Source organism: Esox lucius, chromosome 14 (assembly GCF_011004845.1).
Source record: "Esox lucius isolate fEsoLuc1 chromosome 14, fEsoLuc1.pri, whole genome shotgun sequence".
NCBI classification, from domain to species: Eukaryota; Metazoa; Chordata; class Actinopteri; order Esociformes; family Esocidae; genus Esox; species Esox lucius.
In genome coordinates, this window is record NC_047582.1 from 35774354 (window position 1) to 35793674 (window position 19321).

A 19321-nucleotide genomic window follows, 5' to 3' on the forward strand; every position below is an offset into this window, starting at 1 on the left:
CACCTGCCTTTATGAAACAGTGGGGGTGCAGAATCTGGCAGGGGTTGTGTTAACCGACAGGGTGCTGGTTTGAAGCCCCCACCTGACAGTGATCTGCCCTTGAGCAAGCTCCTTAACTGTGTTTGCTTCCTAGTCTCAGAGGGAGTTGGGATATGTATAAACACTGCCATGTGTTGGAACGTGTCTGGAACAGAACAAATATAAACACCCCGCTTTTGACCTTTTATTTTTCCTCTCATCTCAATATCCTATAGAGTTTACAACCTGCATTTCATCAGGAAGGAAGGCCAGGGTGCCTGTTAGAGTGAACTTGCCTGCTCTCTGGGACACCCGCTTCTCTCTTATCTCTCGTGTCGAACGGCTCTCAGCTCATAGCTTGGCTGTGCTGTCTGTCTGTGCCTGCTGTGCCAGAACTGTTTCACGGTATGTTGTTGTGGTAATGGATGCCTCTGTTCTCAATAGATGCTCTGACAAGTTGGGATGTAGCCGTTACCATACTGTAGACATGGATTACCACATCATTCATCAGTATTAGATCACAGTGTGCATTATCACAACATTCATCAGTATTAGATCACAGTATGCAATATCACAACATTCATCAGTATTAGATCACAGTGTGCATTATCACAACATTCATCAGTATTAGATCAGTGTGCATTATCACAACATTCATCAGTATTAGATCACAGTGTGCATTATCACAACATTCATCAGTATTAGATCACAGTGTGCATTATCACAACATTCATCAGTATTAGATCACAGTGTGCATTATCACAACATTCATCAGTATTAGAAGTGTTCATTAGCATTAGATGTCCCTCTCGAGTCGTCAGACATGTACCACGCGAAGGTCAAAGAATCACTTAGAGCCTCAGTTGGTTGACATCAAAACTGTTAGTAACACTGAACAAAATTATAAACACAACACTTTTGTTTTTGCCCCATTTATCATGAGCTGAACTCAAAGATCTAAGACTTTCTCTATGTACACAAAAGGCCTATTTCTCTCATATTGTTCACAAATCTGTCTAAATCTGTGTTCGTGAGCACTTCTCCTTTGCCGAGATAATCCATCCACTTCACAGGTGTGGCATATCACAGTGCTGATTAGACAGCATGATTATTGCACAGGTGTGCCTTAGGCTGGCCACAATAAAAGGCCACTCTAAAATGTTCAGCTCATGATAAAAGGGGGCAAAAACAAAGGTGTTGCATTTATAATTTTGTTCAGTGTATATTCCCAGCAGAAGAACTACAGCTAGGTTACTAAATATAAAACAAAACAGGTGGCCATCAAGCTCCTGGTAATAAATATATAGTTCTGATAGGCCTGTTTATGAGCAGTGCGTTCTGATAGGCCAGTCTATGAGTAGGGCGTCTTTAGATGATTATGCTGCCATCACTAGAGTTTGAGTAGTGTGTATTAATAGGTCATACACAAATACATAAAAAAAACTTGAATTAGCTTGGGATACAGATAAAGCGTACTTCTCCACAAAGCAAGGATGCCCATGACCTCTGACATAGAAGAGTACCTTGCTAGCTGCTGCCCATGACCTCTGACACTGAAGAATACCTCGCTAGCTTCTGCCCATGACCTCTAACACTGAACAATAACTCGCTAGCTACTGCCCATGACTTCTGACACTAAACAATGCCTCGCTAGCTGCTGCCCATGACCTCTGGCACTAAACAATACCTTGCTAGCTGCTGCCCATGACTTCTGACACTAAACAATGCCTCGCTAGCTGCTGCCCATGACCTCTAACACTGAACAATAACTCGCTAGCTACTGCCCATGACTTCTGACACAGAACAATAACTCGCTAGCTGCTGCCCCGCGTCCCGGTTGGGGAGGGCCCCGCGTCCCGGTTGGGGAGGGGTGTGCAGTGGACTCTGATTCCTGGTAACGCCTGGTGGAGATTAAACATCGACCCGGGTTGCCTGGCTAATTGAACAAATTGGAAAGAGGATTTATTATGATATCATATAATGAGGCTTTTGCACTGTCTGCTTCACAGTATGATGACAACTGACTAAAATAGCTCTGTTCAGGGAGGGGTCGTCATTACTGTGTGTGTGTGTGTGTGTGTGTGTGTGTGTGTGTGTGTGAGATCTAAGCTTGGTACAGAGGATAACTAATCTGTGAGTCTAATTCTCTATGTTCTGCTGTGTATTGAAGCACAAACCCACCTGCTTAAATCTAATGGCAGGCTATACTTACATTTTCTACAGATGGTTCAGAAGCACAGAACTTATTTTCCTGAATTTGTTATTTGCATATGTAATGAATTATTTATGAACATTTGGGGATTGTCCCAAATTGCACCATATTCTCTATTTAGTCCGCTACTTTTGACCAGGGCCTCTTTAAAAACAGAAAATGTCAACACCTGGAGACTGAGAAATGGCTTGAACCACAAGACTGATTTATGGCTGTTCCTTGGGGGTGGAGCCTGATAGTAAGATATTAACCCAATATGTATTCATGTTAGTATTCATATTTCTTAAAGTATCAAAATATTTCTAGGAAGACGTAACTTGGTGATTTGAGTCTAACTGCACAGCTAACCGCACGTCGGATTGCTTTGTCTCGTTTCAGTGGACAGCGTGGGGGGCGGGGGGTGGGGGGCGGGGGGTGGGGGGCGAGTGGCTCGTTAAGCAGCACATGCAGGGCGTGGGAGGCAAAGAAAATGTCCAGCTTTTCCCTGACTATATGCAAACCTGACCAATCACAGGATTTCTTTAATCTGACCTCTGGCTATGCACAAATCTTGATACACAACTAAACAACATATCATAAAGCCAGCACACTACAAGCACGCCTACAATCGAAACATTTTGGGGGCGATGCTAGCATGGCTATCTGAATTTTCACAAGCAGTAGCCATTGTACAGTACTCCAAGCTAAAGCATCACAGATCAGACATTTCCAGCTCCCCCTGGAAGGAGGGTTACCTTGGTGACAGAGACCGCATCACTTGCCTAGTTGGGAGAATTTGTTCTGTTGCTGCTCAAAAGCATGAAATCGGTTAGTTATTTGATGTCTTGCCCTGTAATTTCAACTCTTTACTCTGGTAGGCTAAAGTTTTAGTCCCCACATTCACATTTTATGTCCCAAAAAAGAAATACTTGTGCAGGATCGTAGCTATGCCATTCACTGTGAAAGCTGCCATAACTAAAGTATTGTAGCTATGCCGATCATTTTGTATGTTCTAACCCCTACCCCCCTTTCCCCAGACAGTACCATGCCCCCCTCTGGCCTACAGCTGCTCCCCACCTAGAGGCCAGAGGTTAGAGGTCCCGCTGCCTCGTGTTTCTGTTGTTGCCGTCACCCCAGAGGATGCCTGGAATGTGTCGCGGGCGCAGGAAGTTTCTCGCTGCCTCCCTCGCCCTCCTCTTCATCCCTGCGCTAACCTGGCTCTACCTATCTGCTGGAAACTTCCAAGGTAGTGTGTTCTGTGTCTGTCTGTTTTTTGTTCTCCTGGCAAAACACGTATGCGTTGTCTTCTAAACAGGTGTTTCTTCTTATGTAAAATAATAATTATGGTTCCAGAAATCATTTCAAAGTTGCTAGGTTTTTCAGAAATTCAGAACCCTTTGCTTTTGAATAATGTCAAACTCTGTGTGCCTAAACCAAAATGTCCTTTGATGATAATGCTGCTAAATGTTTACTAATTTCTTTACTGACTTTCTCTTTCAAATGGAAACATAAAAAAGAATTGTGCAAATGTGCTTTGCAAATGAAGATAAATTAGAAATCCAAAACAATATATTCCAGATCTGGAACAACTGAGTATAATGTCATCATAGACAGTATTTATTAAATCAAGTTAATTCAAGTATTCTCCCCTTTTTGGGAGAATTTTCAATCTTTCTTGGTATATTCATCTGATCCCATAGGTAGCTAATCATGATTAGAAATGTTCTGTCTCCATGCGCCATGTGTGTGGTCGCATATTAATGAGTTACTGAGGTCGGTCTGAATTTGATTTCTACCTTCTGATGATTTAATCCTTTATCTATCCTAAATGGCACCCTATTCCCGATGTAGTGCACTACTTCTGACCAGTTTCATAGGGAATAGGGTGCAATTTGTGACACATACCTGTAGTTTTAATGAGTTCGTATTGAAGGATTAGCCTAAAACTTTGCAGCTTTGTTATATTATTAATTATGGTTAACTTGATAATTTGGACTCAATGTCACAGCCGGTTTGAATGGACAGTCATAATGCCTTAGCTACAAACATCTGCAAAGTAATCATTTGATTTCATAGTTTGTGGTCGTGTTACTCTATCAAGATAAAAAAAAAACTGTTTTACAAACTATGGAGACCAAATGTTTGCTTTCGGCTAAACGTTAAAGACTGGCTTTGCTACACCAAAGGATGGAAATGAAGCTGGTCAACTAGCCCGATACTAGTACTTTTCAAAGCATTTATTAACAACCTCAAACCTTGTAGACCAAACACATACACGTAAATGTCAAACTGGATGGTTGATAGGACGAGCATGATTAATTTTGGTGCTTTGGACAAATTATAATTTCCTATGAGTTCACATATTTTATGTTTTACGTTTTATTATTATTATTATTCCCCAGGGCCATTTTCAAAGGTCCATAGTTCGGTTCCCTCTGGCTCAAAACGCTCCAAACTTTGCCTGATTGTAGATCATGGTACCCATACTCCTCATGGTGGCGCTGTAGCACTCAGTCAAAAATTGAAAAAGTGAAGCTCAGATCTCATGAACCGAATGTCGTAGAGACATGCAACCAAGTTCCAGATATACAGGGCCCGGAACAGGTGGCTTGGGCGTCCGGAACAGATGCCCACGCCACCTCAGCTGACCCCTTTCGATGTGGAGGAGCAGCGGCTCTACTTTGAGCTCCTCCCGTGTGACCGATCTTCTCACCCTATCTCTAAGGGATCGCCCAGCCACCCTGCGGAGAAAGCTCATTTCGGCTGCCTGTATCCGGGATTTTGTACTTTCGGTCATGACCCAAAGCTCATGACCATAGGTGAGAGTAGGAATGTAGATTGACCAGTAAATTCTTCACCACGACAGACAGATACATCGACCGCATTACTGCAGAAGCTGCACCGATCCGTCTGTCAATCTCCCGTTCCATCCTTCCCTCACTCGTGAACAAGACCCCTAGATACTTTAACTCCTCCACTTGAGGCAAGAACTCTCCACCAACCTGAAGTGGGCAAGCCACCCTTTTCCGACTGAGGACCATGGCCTCGGATTTGGAGGTACTGATTTTCATCCCAACCGCTTCACACTCGGCTGCAAACTGTCCCAGTGCATGCTGAAGGTCCTGGTTTGAAGGGGCCAACACGACAACATCATCTGCAATCGTGTGGTCCCCAAACCTGACACCCTCCGACCCCTGGCTGCTTCTAGAAATTCAGTACAGTACACTTTAATTCCGTTACAAACGTTTTGTTGCCAACTTTATCTCAGCAAAATTGTAATGGCTGGGGTAAAATTTACATTTGGAGAGGATAGAGATCTGTAGGGACAACCTGCATATATGTATATCCACTTGGTACTTTTTACCCTTCACACAACAATATATATCCCCTCTGTAATACCATGATTCTCATATGTTTAAGAGAAGAATTTTTTTACGACCCTTATATATTGTTATTGTTTTCCAAAGACACAAATCAGCCATGAAGTGATTGGAATCACTGTTCTCGTTATAATTAGGATGTATAGCTATTAGCTATATAGTCTTTGTGCAAGACTACTCTTTAGTTCCGTTAATAAATGTTATTTTGTCCACGTTATTTCAGCAAAAATGTAATGGCTGAGGTAAAAGTTGCATTCTGCTGTTTAAATTGTGTAATGATTAAAGACAGTCTGCCTCATAGAAAACCAGGAATTGAAACCTGCGAGCCACAACAATATTCATCCCTCCTAATCGCCTGAACTAGGATTGCCTGGTTCCTTTTCTGGTTTCAAGGTCTTTTTGTTTTGTTTTGATTTTCTCTCCTTCGATTGGACATCCTGACTACTAGCGGCATTGCAAAACCTTTCTCTAGTGAGAGCATGCAGTGAGATGCTTCCTATGCCCCGCTTGGCCCCCTGAAACGCTGCTCGCAGCTTTAATTCAAAGTGAAATGCTAAAACAGCAAAGTGCTCTCTTAAATCTTGCTCATTTTCAGTAAATTAAATCTCTAAGGTTTATCCAGGTAGGACAAAAGATGAAGGTGATCGTAGCACTAAGCTGACTCTTTCACCCCTCTGTACTCTCTTTGTGGCGGGGCCTGTGTGTGACGGTAAGTTGCGTTCTGGCTCCTTTGAAAGAGGGTCTGACAGTTGGCTGGTTTTAAAGCCACCTTTCCCATCCTTCTGCTTCTCTCTCCCTCTCACCTGCTGTGTGTTTACTGTTACTTGCTGGGTAGAGAGAGAAAGCAGGACTAATGTCTCTCTAGGGGTGGCTCAGACGGGCAGAGCTGTGAAGCTGCTACGAGACTATGACCCTGCAGAGAGGGTGTGAAGAGAGTGAAAGGGGAAGCAGGACCAAGCCAGAGAGTGAGAGGGTTGAGAAACCACTGAGAGTAAAACCCAGCAAAACTGACAGATTAAAAATAAAGGCTTTAGTTTCACAGTTCACTTCCCATGAAACGCACATCGAGTGCCTCCAACACACAGATGCTCCAATGCTAATTGATGTCAGCTGGACTCATACTTTGTTTAGGACTGTACTGCACTGCTTGGCAATATAATACACTGGTAGAACTGCACTGCTTGGCAATATAACACACTGGTAGAACTGCACTGCTTGGCAATATAACACACTGGTAGAACTGCCCTGCTTAGCAATATAATACACTGATAGAACTGTACTCCCTGGCATTATTATTCACTGATAGAACTGCACTGTACTGCCTAGCATTATTACACACTGGAAGAACTGCACTGTACTGCCTAGCATTATTACACACTGGAAGAACTGCACTGTACTGCCTAGCATTATTATACACTGGTAGAACTGCACTGTACTGCCTAACATTATTATACACTGGTAGAACTGCATTCCTCTGTAATATGCTTTATATAATATCTGGATATACTTTATATAATATTTGGCCTCTTTTAAAAAGAACTATTTTAGTGTTAAATCTGCCTTGTTGTCCATGTCCACTTGAGCAGCTGATGCACACTACAATGCCCTCCGTAATACAATAGTATCCAATAAATCCATTCTTGACATATTAACATGTTACATATTTTAATTTTTTTACACACTTAAGATTTTTCCCTCGTGTTTTGTTTGTTCTCCTCTCCCTGTCCAGGACTAGTAGACATTTTATTGGATTTTAGTGTATCCAGCCTATAGTTTCTGCTTGGCTATTTTACTAAGCCCCAAACACATTGGCTCCACAATGCTTCTAGCATACAGAGCATATCATTCCCTCTTCATTATGTCTGAGCCGCCCGAAAACATTTTGCCATTGAGCCTCAAAACTACGTTCATTAAAATATGAAATCACTCATCAAGCTTTATAATTAATCACAGTCAATATTATTGTTTTCTATTTTTGTTGTTATACTATGTTCTTGTTAATTTGACTTGCATTAAAAATGCATCAGAGCTGTAGGCCAATATATTACAGCCTTGTTATGTTGTTTTTTTTCCTCCATCATTGCCTTGACGCCACATCATTTCCCCCCTCTCTCGAATTCCTTCAACTGTAGGCTTCTTGACTATGCTGCTTGCACTCATGCCATATCTTCACGTTCCTATGTTTATATTGTTAGTGACTTATATGTTAAGTGTGTATTTTTATACTTGTATGTTGCATAAACATTTTTGCTGAGGACAGAAGCCTACATACCCTAATCTTATTGTCTTTTCACCAGTCATCTTTGTCTGTCTCCTGAAATCCATTGAAAGAAATCTTGGATTCTCCTAGACGTCACCTGAAACATAAACAAATGTCATGCGGATTGGATGTAGTTTAGGTGTTATTAAGTTATATTGAATTATTTTGACATGCTTGGGTATCAAATAACTTTTTTACCATGCCGACATAGAGGCGGTGCGAGATTTTGGGAAGGCAGCCGCCTTTGAGTTTTATATGCAGGAAAATCCCTTATTATAATAAACTGGTAGAACTGCACTGTACTGCCTAGCAATATTATACATTGGTAGAACTGTACTGTGCTGCCTAGCAATTTAATAGAATAATAGAACTGTACTGTACTGCCTAGCAATGTAATACACTAGCAGTACTGTCTAGCAATATCATGAACTAGTATAACTACAACAATGCCTAGCAATATGATGCACTAGTAGAACGGTCTATACAGGTTGATTGTTTAGTAGGTTGATTACAGGTTGATTGTTTAGTAGGTTGATTACAGGTTGATTGTTTAGTAGGTTGATTACAGGTTGATTGTTTAGTAGGTTGATTACAGGTTGATTGTTTAGTAGGTTGATTACAGGTTGATTCTTTACCCACAACAAATACGATCACGGTGAGCACCTGTTTCTTAAACATATTGGTATCATGGTTGTTTAGCTAGCTTTTTATGTGTGTGGATTTATCTGTGTGTGGATATGTCTACATGTACTGTGTGTGGATGTGTCTGTGTGTGGATTTATCTGTGTGTGGATATGTCTACATGTACTGTGTGTGGATGTGTCTGTGTACTGTGTGTGGATGTGTCTGTGTGTGGATGTGTCTGTGTGTGGATATGTCTATATGTACTGTGTGTGGATGTGTCTATATGTACTGTGTGTGGATGTGTCTGTGTGTGGATGTGTCTGTGTGTGGATGTGTCTGTGTGTGGATGTGTCTGTGTGTGGATGTGTCTGTGTGTGGATGTGTCTGTGTGGATGTGTCTGTGTGTGGATGTGTCTGTGTGTGGATATGTCTACATGTACTGTGTGTGGATGTGTCTGTGTACTGTGTGTGGATGTGTCTATATGTACTTTGTGTGGATGTGTGTGGGTGGATGTGTGTGGATGTGTCTATATGTACTGTGGGTGGATGTGTCTATATGTACTGTGTGTGTATGTGTGCTGTGTGTGGATGTCTCTTTACTGGGTGTGGATATGTCTATATGTACTGTCTGTGGATGTGTCTGGGTGTGGATGTGTCTGGGTCTGGGTGTGTCTGGGTCTGGGTGTGGATGTGTCTATATGTATGGTCAATGGATGTGTCTGGGTGTGGATGTGTCAATGTCTGGGTGTGGATGTATCTATTTGTACTGTTTGTGGATTTAGCTGTGTGGATGTGTCTAGGTTTGTGGCTGTGTCTCTGTGTAGATGTGTCTGCATGTGTGTGGTATGTTTGTATGTGCGAAATGAAACAACCTTCCACACCTAAATCAGTGCAACTTGTGGTGTCAGGTGAAAACTACAAACACCTGCACAAAAATCTATTAACTCGTACTCTGTTAGCGATACCAGGTCCTTGAGTTTTAGGTTAGGTTGGAGAATTTACTACATCAGTAGTAAAATAACGGAAACATTTTCTAAGCAGTGTTTTAAATAAAAACAATTCAAAATTATGATAGAATGCTTGGTTTTCACTTCTCAGAACTGGATTAAATCAGGTTAGAAATCAGCAGTCTATTTTGAGAGTTTTCTGTTCGTTGGCAGTCTTGAGGAAGTCTTTTTAGAAATACACAAGTGTACTCCACAAATGTCAGTATTGATTAGTTGGGTCTACAAAACTAATGTCATTATTGATTAGTTGGGTCTACAAAATAAATGTAATTATTGATTAGTTGGGTCTACAAAACCAATGTCAGTATTGATTAGTTGGGTCTACAAAACCAATGTCAGTATTGATTAGTTGGGTCGACAAAACCAATGTCATTATTGATTAGTTGGGTCTACAAAACTAAGGTCATTATTGATTAGTTGGGTCTACAAAACTAAGGTCATTATTGATTAGTTGGGTCTACAAAACTAATGTCAGTATTGATTAGTTGGGTCTACAAAACTAATGTCAGTATTGATTAGTTGGGTCTACAAAACCAATGTCAGTATTGATTAGTTGGGTCTACAAAACTAAGGTCATTATTGATTAGTTGGGTCTACAAAACTAAGGTCATTATTGATTAGTTGGGTCGACAAAACCAATGTCATTATTGATTAGTTGGGTCTACAAAACCAATGTCAGTATTGATTAGTTGGGTCTACACGAGATGCAGCAAATCATTTGAAAGATGGTGGTGGTAACCCAGGAGGGAAAACATCAAACGTATGGGACCACTTTAAGAATGAACAAGTCCCTCATGCATTCCTCCTCAATAGAAATGTTGAGGTATTTAAATGCATTCCTATTTGAATAAACATATACAGCAGGGGCATAGGTATGATTTCAAATGTGAGGGGGACAAATATTCTTTGCAAATGCCCGTAATTTTGGAATGGGATGTACAACAACCTCATATAGGACACAACATATCTTTGATTCTGCAAGAATAAACACAAAATACTACTAAACACTACAACATTTTACTCATTTACAATATTGTATGTGATGTGTGCTCTTAGTGAAGAGCTACTTCACAGACTTCTGTATTTCAGTGTATGTGGTTGATATAACAAACTCACCTCCCAAGCTCCACCACTTTCTCTCGGGCTCTTTCTCTCAGGCTCTTTCTCTCGGGCTCTTTGGCATGACTACACTGGTCGACTCAACATACTTCTACTACAACCCCTTTTCTAAAAAAGTAAAAAGTTAAAAAAGTTAAAAAGTAAATGTAAATAAAAACAGAATCCAATTATTTAAACCCTATTTTCAATAGAACAGTGTTTCTCAACCCTGCTCCTGGATGTTCCCCCACCCTGCATGTTTTAGATTACCCAAATTCAACACTACTGTTGTTTGCTCCTTGGGGTTTAAAGCCGGGTGTTTTGTAAAAGCACTTTGTGACAACTGTTGATGTAAAAAGGGCTTTATAAATACTTTTGATTAATTGATTGATTACCGAAATGTCCTGATCCAGGGATCACTTTTAGCAACGGTAGCCTCTACAGCATCGTGCCCATGATGTTTCCAGGAATTACCTCTACAGCATTGTGCCCAAGATGTTTCCAGGAACTACCTCTACAGCATTGTGCCCAAGATGTTTCCAGGAACTACCTCTACAGCATCGTGCCCATGACGTTTCCAGGAACTACCTCTACAGCATCATGCCCATGACGTTTCCAGGAACTGCCTCTACAGCATCGTGCCCATGATGTTTCCAGGAACTACCTCTACAGCAAAGTGCCCATGACGTTTCCAGGAACTACCTCTACAGCATCGTGCCCATGACGTTTCCAGGAACTACCTCTACAGCATCATGCCCATGACGTTTCCAGGAACTGCCTCTACAGCAAAGTGCCCATGACGTTTCCAGGAACTACCTCTACAGCATCGTGCCCATGATGTTTCCAGGAACTACCTCTACAGCATCGTGCCCATGACGTTTCCAGGTACTACCTCTACAGCATCGTGCCCATGACGTTTCCAGGAACTGCCTCTACAGCATCGTGCCCATGATGTTTCCAGGAACTACCTCTACAGCATCGTGCCCATGACATTTCGAGGAACTACCTCTACAGCATCGTGCCCATGATGTTTCCAGGAACTACCTCTACAGCATCGTGCCCATGATGTTTCCAGGAACTACCTCTACAGCATTGTGCCCATGATGTTTCCAGGAACTACCTCTACAGCATTGTGCCCATGACGTTTCCAGGAACTACCTCTACAGCATCGTGCCCATGACGTTTCCAGGAACTACCTCTACAGCATTGTGCCCATGATGTTTCCAGGAACTGCCTCCACAGCATCGTGCCCATGACGTTTCCAGGAACTGCCTCTACAGCATCGTGCCCATGACGTTTCCAGGAACTACCTCTACAGCATCGTGCCCATGACGTTTCCAGGAACTACCTCTACAGCATCGTGCCCATGACGTTTCCAGGAACTACCTCTACAGCATCGTGCCCATGACGTTTCCAGGAACTACCTCTACAGCATCATGTCCATGACGTTTCCAGGAACTACCTCAAAGCAAAGTGCCCATCATGTTTCCAGGAACTACCTCAAAGCAAAGTGCCCGCACATGGTCCTAAAGCCAGTCTGGTTCGAATCATGCAGTTGCGTACCGCCTTGCCTCCACACATCTAAAGCACAGAGTTTGAGCTTCTCTAATAATAGAGTTCTGCTGATAACAGCTGGGGGGGGGACAATGCCATTTCGATAAGTAGGGGGACATTTCCCAGTTATGTATAACCGCTGATTTACAGTATCAGTCAAAAGTCTCTCACCCAGCTTCATGTAAGTACCCTGGAATGCTTTTCCCACAGTCTTGAACATTGTTTTATGATAACCCTTTATAACTACTGCCTATATATTTTTTAATGAAGGCATGGTACAAGGATAAGAAAAATACTGAAAACTTTCATTTATTTTAAATAAAACACTTTTTAATTTAATTCTTGGAATGGTGTGTTCTTTCCGATGATGTACTACATCTATTCCATTAATCGAAGGAGTAATCAACAGATTAATTGATTATCAAAACATTAGTTAGTTGCTGACCTAAACTTCACTGAGCTTTCAGGAGTAACTCTGTTGTAGCTTACTTATTGACTTTGTTTTAGTTGGAGTTATTGTAGAACTGTACACAGTGGGTTGAATGCATTTTCCGAGGTCTTTGTGCTGTGAGTGTGTGGATCCAGATGGCCTCTCTAAAGTGGTGCTATAGTTCCACAACAAACTGACACCTGAGGATCGATGCTGGCTGTTGGTACTGGGCTGGAGCGCCACTTCTGAGCTTCGGCTGAAGAGCTTTTAAAGTGCTGTGAACACTGGATACAGTCCACACTGACTCCTCAAGATCGATGCTCTTGCAATGGCCATTCACAACCTTAACACCTCGAATCAACCAGCCAAGGACAGAGATGGACAGAGAGGCTGCAGGGATGGACAGAGAGGCTGCAGGGATGGACAGAGAGGCTGCAGGGATGGACAGAGAGGCTGCAGGGATGGACAGATAGGAGGCAGAGACGGGACAACAGTGAGACAGTAAGACAGGATGAGTTTGGGACAGCACAACAGTAAGACAGGACAAAAGTGAGAAAAAACAACAATAAAACAGACTGGCCAGTGAGACAGGACATCAGTGAGACAGGACTTCAGTGAGACAGGACATCAGTGAGACAGGCAGGGGACGGTGAGACAGGACAACAGTGAGACTGGCAGGGGACAGTGAGACAGGACAAAAGTAAGACTGGCAGGAGAAAGTGTGACAGGACAACAGTAAGACAGTTAGGGGACGGTGAGACAGGACAACAGTGAGACAGGCAGGAGACTGTGACAGGACAACAGTGAGACAGGTAGGGGACGGTGAGACAGGACAACAGTGAGACAGGCAGGGGACGGTGAGACAGGACAACAGTGATACAGGCAAGGGACAGTGAGACAGGACAACAGTGACACAGGCAGGAGACGGTGAGACTGGACAACAGTGAGACAGGACAACAGTAAGACAGGTAGGGGACGGTGAGACAGGACAACAGTTAGACAGGCAGGAGACTGTGTGACTGGACAACAGTTAGACAGGCAGGGGACTGTGAGACAGGACAACAGTGAGACAGGACAACAGTAAGACAGGTAGGGGATGGTGAGACAGGACAACATTCTGCTGTGCTGGGCAGCAGTCAGGGAGATGGATTAGGATGGCTTGGTCCGGTCCCCATCCACCCCGGTATTCTGACTCAGCACTGAGATGGGATTTATTTGTTTGGATCCCTATTAGCTAACACCATGGCGACAGCTAGTCTTTCTGGGGAGCAGGGAGATGGGATGCATGGAGACTTACTGTCAACGCAAAACCACACTCAGCAACTCAGGAGGTCTCATCTTGTTGTTGTACATACGAGAACTATATATGGAAACTTTTCCTTTTCATTTGACAGCATTATTGCTAACAGTGCCCCGACCGTGTCTTCTGTGTTGTTAACTTCCCACCAGTAATTGTGTGGTTCACCGCCACTTCCTCAGTCTGCCTGTCCTTTACCGACTGTTATTGCTTTACCACTTCCTCAGTCTGCCTGTCCTTTACCGACTGTTATTGCTTTACCATTCCTAAGTGACAACTTGAAAAAGAAAACCACCCGTTTAACTTCCAGAAGACCTTGATTGCGTCACAATGTCAGTCCTTAAAGCCTCCATCGGAAACAGGCCACTTTATATTATTAGTCTCCTGCCGAGTTGACAGAATCAGGTGGTCCTCTAACTTGATTTAGCTCTGTGCCCGTTTGGCTGGTAACTCTGAGGAAGCCTGGGTGTTGGGGGTGGCGGGATGAAATTAGAGGATGTCCTGGGTGGGAAGATGTAACCATAATAACACCCTTTCCTTTTCTCAATTGGATTTGCTCAACCCCTGCACTTCCTTGCCTCCTTATGAAAAAGGTCAAAGGTAATCGAGGAGGGAACACGGATGACAATTCTCATGTCTGCTAAATCATATTTACAGCGGTGAGTCACCTGAGTGTTTGTATCATATTTACAGCGGTGAATCGCCTGAGTGTTTGTATCATATTTACAGCGGTGAATCACCTGAGTGTTTGTATCATATTTACAGCGGTGAGTCACCTGAGTGTTTGTATCATATTTACAGCGGTGAATCGCCTGAGTGTTTGTATCATATTTACAGCGGTGAATCGCCTGAGTGTTTGTATCATATTTACAGCGGTGAATCGCCTGAGTGTTTGTATCATATTTACAGCGGTGAATCGCCTGAGTGTTTGTATCATATTTACAGCGGTGAATCGCCTGAGTGTTTGTATCATATTTACAGCGGTGAATCGCCTGAGTGTTTGTATCATATTTACAGCGGTGAATCGCCTGAGTGTTTGTATCATATTTACAGCGGTGAATCGCCTGAGTGTTTGTATCATATTTACAGCGGTGAATCACCTGAGTGTTTGTATCATATTTACAGCGGTGAATCGCCTGAGTGTTTGTCTCTGCAAGAAAACATTCAAAATGTTTACATTTAAGTAATTTAGCAGGTGCTCTTATTCAGAGCGACTTGCATGTCTTGAAAGATTGCTTGGTGGAACAACCACACATCCCCGCTCTGTAGACAAACATGAAGCCAGTGAAGACAATGGACGAACGGAAAGACATGTTAGAACTTGTAAAGGTTGAACGTTAGACGAGCCGTGGCATTCTGAATCTGTTGCAGTGGTTTGTTGGCTGAATGTTGTCTAGGGTCATGCCAAGGTTCTTTGCATTGTGGTTGGTGGATGGACATGTGGGATACATCCAATGAGAGATACATGATTTTGCTTGATTAGAAGGTGGCTTTCAAAAGGTGGGTGGGGGGTGGCACTTTTCCCATTTGACTTATATATTTCTGGGTCATAGAGTACAGAGAACGCAGGACAAACTTTATGGCCCAATTTTTTTTTAAATCCCTCTGTCTCCGAAGCAAGAACACAGATGAGAGAGAACTAGAAATATCTGTGTGCAGGAAGATGCTATTCTTCCAACGAGCTGTTATTTCCAAGGGAAGGCTTAATAAGCCACACGCCTCCCAGGAGACTTTGTGGTGAGGTAAAAGCACCTCAGTCAGGTAAAATCATACACACGGGTACAGGCGCTGACTGGTGGCCAGAATATAAAATTATGCTGACTCTGGTTTCACTAGATGACCATTGTGACCGCCGCTAGGCCGAACTCGGCCTTGTCGCTCATTAACTTCCTGTTCCCTCTCATGATATGTCAACATGTTTACGCCAGAAGCAGAAGAAAAACACCCCCAACTTTATATATTAATTGGGACATTCTTGTTTACGGAACACTTCATTATTATGTCACCATGGCGATGGGAAGAAGGCCCACCAGGCGACGGCGTTATGTTAATTCCCTCAATGCTGCGCTAGCAGTCTGCCTTAGATGGAGATGGATGGTACACACAGGGAAGACTTTGAATAATCGAAAAGACGTCCACGTTTCTATATTTAGGATGTATTCTATACACGTGATGAGTGGGCCACAGAAAGGGAGAGGGAGTGAGACACGGAGAGAAAGACCTTGAGAGACTTTGAGAGAGTTATCGCGAAAAAGTAATTGAGAGAGACTTTGAAACTGACTATTTAAAAAACCTGCAGTCTAATCTCATCAATATTTTTGATGATTTTTATACCCTCACACTGTTCTGTTATTGTGGTGGTGCAATCACACCGTTCTGTTGTTGGGGTACGCTCACACCGTTCTGTTATTGGGGTACGCTCACACCGTTCTGTTGTTGGGGTACGCTCACACCGTTCTGTTGTTGGGGTACGCTCACACCGTTCTGTTATTGGGGTACGCTCACACCGTTCTGTTGTTGGGGTACGCTCACACCGTTCTGTTGTTGGGGTACGCTCACACCGTTCTGTTGTTGGGGTACGCTCACACCGTTCTGTTGTTGGGGTACGATCACACCTTTCTGTTGTTGGGGTACGCTCACACCTTTCTGTTGTTGGGGTACGCTCACACGATTCTGTTGTTGGGGTACGCTCAAACCGTTCTGTTGTTGGGGTACGATCACACCGTTCTGTTGTTGGGGTACGCTCACACCTTTCTGTTGTTGGGGTACGATCACACCGTTCTGTTGTTGGGGTACGATCACACCGTTCTGTTGTTGGGGTACGCTCAAACCGTTCTGTTGTTGGGGTACGCTCAAACCTTTCTGTTGTTTGGGTACGCTCACACCTTTCTGTTGTTGGGGTACGCTCACACCGTTCTGTTGTTGGGGTACGCTCACACCTTTCTGTTGTTGGGGTACGCTCAAACCTTTCTGTTGTTGGGGTACGCTCAAACCTTTCTGTTGTTGGGGTACGCTCAAACCGTTCTGTTGGTGGGCTACGATCACACCGTTCTGTTGTTGGGGTACGCTCACACCTTTCTGTTGTTGGGGTACGCTCACACCGTTCTGTTGTGGGAGGATCACATTGTTCTGTTATTGGGGAACGCTCACACAGTTCATTTGTTGGGGTACACTCACACCATTCCAGTACAGGAAGCTTTTAAACATACATGTTCTTTAATAAACAACATTGCATTCATGTTATAAAGTGTAGGAACACTGGATTACTTAAAAACAGTTGCTCTATTAACACAGCCAGTGCCATGGTTTGCTAGCAGCTGCTCTGCTCTACATGTAGGTTGGTTTTCTAATAGTTGATTATAAAACACAGAACTGTTAGGAAATTGATTATATGCATAATGACACATTATTATGTAGCACCGATGATGGATGCTTACCGATCTGAAGAATGTGTGTGCAGCTGTGTTCACTACAGAGAACCAGCTGTTACTGTGAGATATGAAGGTCATCTAGGCCCTGACACTCAGCATGTGGGACAGAGACCAATGTTGGCATTCTTGTGTCAAAACAACGCCAGGCCCACCCTCTGCTGGTTAAAGCAGAACAACCCTCCTAACACAGTTCCTCTGTGTTAGCACTGGAGTGGAACTTCAGTACCAATCCAATACTAAACAAATCCATCCTCATGTTTCTGTCCTCCTGCTGTCTGCTTCATGTTTCTGTCCTCCTGCTGTCTGCTTCGTGTGTCTGTCCTCCTGCTGTCTGCTTCGTGTGACTTTCCTCCTACTGTCTGCTTCATGTGTCTTTCCTCCTGCTGTCTGCTTCAGGTGTCTGTCCTTTATGCATTTTGGCATAGCTCAGTATGCCTTCTGCCTTATGCACCCCGAGCTCTGACACCTCATTAAGTGAATAATCATTCCGGCGTTGGGCTGCTAAGGAGGTGCCCTCACTCAAGGGCTTTACAAAATGGCTCCTGTTTGTCGCTCCCTGCCAGGCTCAGCACCTGTCGCCAGGTGAATGATGCCGCTTGTCATGTGAGCAGCTGCTGTCACATGAAGGATGCTCTGCCCAGCAGGCGTCTCCACGGTAACAGTGTGGATGGAAGCATGACAGGAGATGCCAATTAAACGTGTCATACATGAACGACCAGGCAGCCTCACCCTGTAGCAGGGCATCCAAACAGACCGTACATCACATGGGTCAAGTGATAGCCTTTACCCCTTTTAATGCATCACCCCTAAGAGCCCTAAATGGAAAATATGGTGTAGTTTTGTAGTGGTGATCACATGTTGGTTTTTATATGGACACATTGATTGGCTGAGAGGTCGGCTAGGTTGAGTGAGTGTTGAGTGAGCGTTGTCGAGGGATGAGCGGCAGAGATGATCTACAATCAGGATGTTGGAGTCGCTGTCACCTGGCAGAGATGTTTAAGTAGTCCAATGGGTCCACTGTACAGCTCCAATGGGTCCACTGTACAGCTCCAATGGGTCCACTGTACAGCTCCAATGGGTCCACTGTACAGCTCCAATGGGTCCACTGTACAGATCAGCTCCAATGGGTCCACTGTACAGATCAGCTCCAATGGGTCCACTGTACAGATCAGCTCCAAAGGGTCCCCTGTACAGATCAGCTCCAATGGGTCCACTGTACAGATCAGCTCCAATGGGTCCACCGTACAGATCAGCTCCAGTGGGTTTTATGAAGAATGATGGATTGAAAAGCCCTTCCAATATGCTGACTTCAGATCAGGCTAGTTAGTTATGCATTCATAGTGCTGATCAGCAGACGAATGCCCTCCTTACATTACAGCCCGATATGGCACATTCATAATGAGTCGTAAACAATTCATTCACAGAATGGGAGTATTTCACATTTTAAGCTGCCTTCTTTATGCCATAAAGGCATCTCTTAGGTATAATGTCTGGCATATTTCGTTGAGATGGTGTACGTGGTAAATATCTTTGAATGTTTGAATAAGTAAATTAGTTTTTTGTTATTTCAATGATGCATATCTACAGTTTTATCTGTGAGCAGGAATCAGTTCATTTCAAACTCATAACATTGCCACTGAATAGACTGTGATTCTTATAACAATACATTTGAATACATTATGATTCTTATAACAATACATTATGGTTCTTATAACAATACTTTTGAATACATTATGGTTCTTATAACAATACATTTGAATACATTATGGTTCTTATAACAATACATTTGAATGCACTCTGATTTCCTAACAGAGAAATCCACTTTCTTGCCTGTTAAATAGAAGGATGTTTACAGGGAAAACCAGCAAAATTGCCTGAATGCCAAATTAATTGGGCATCCATAGAAATAGGATGATCTACAGAATCGTTCCTGTTTGGAATGTCTTAAGCAATCACAGAAAGAATTGCATAAGAAAGCCAAAGTATGTTCATACAGTCCAGGCCCTTCAGTAGGACCAGCCACAGGTGGCG

At 43.2% G+C, this 19321-nt stretch overlaps 1 protein-coding gene across 2 annotated transcripts in view; it reads left to right on the forward strand.

Annotated features, from left to right (window-relative positions):
- large1 (LARGE xylosyl- and glucuronyltransferase 1) overlaps positions 1 to 19321 on the forward strand; it is a 98276-nt gene that overhangs the window by 20264 nt on the left and 58691 nt on the right. Inside the window, exon 2 of one of the 2 annotated variants that reach the window (XM_010902599.4) lies at positions 3247 to 3455. In XM_010902599.4, the coding sequence (XP_010900901.1) occupies positions 3350 to 3455 (106 nt within the window). In that variant the 5' untranslated portion in view covers positions 3247 to 3349. The remainder of the gene's footprint in view (positions 1 to 3246; positions 3456 to 19321) is intronic. The other variant, XM_034296929.1, reaches the window with a different exon arrangement.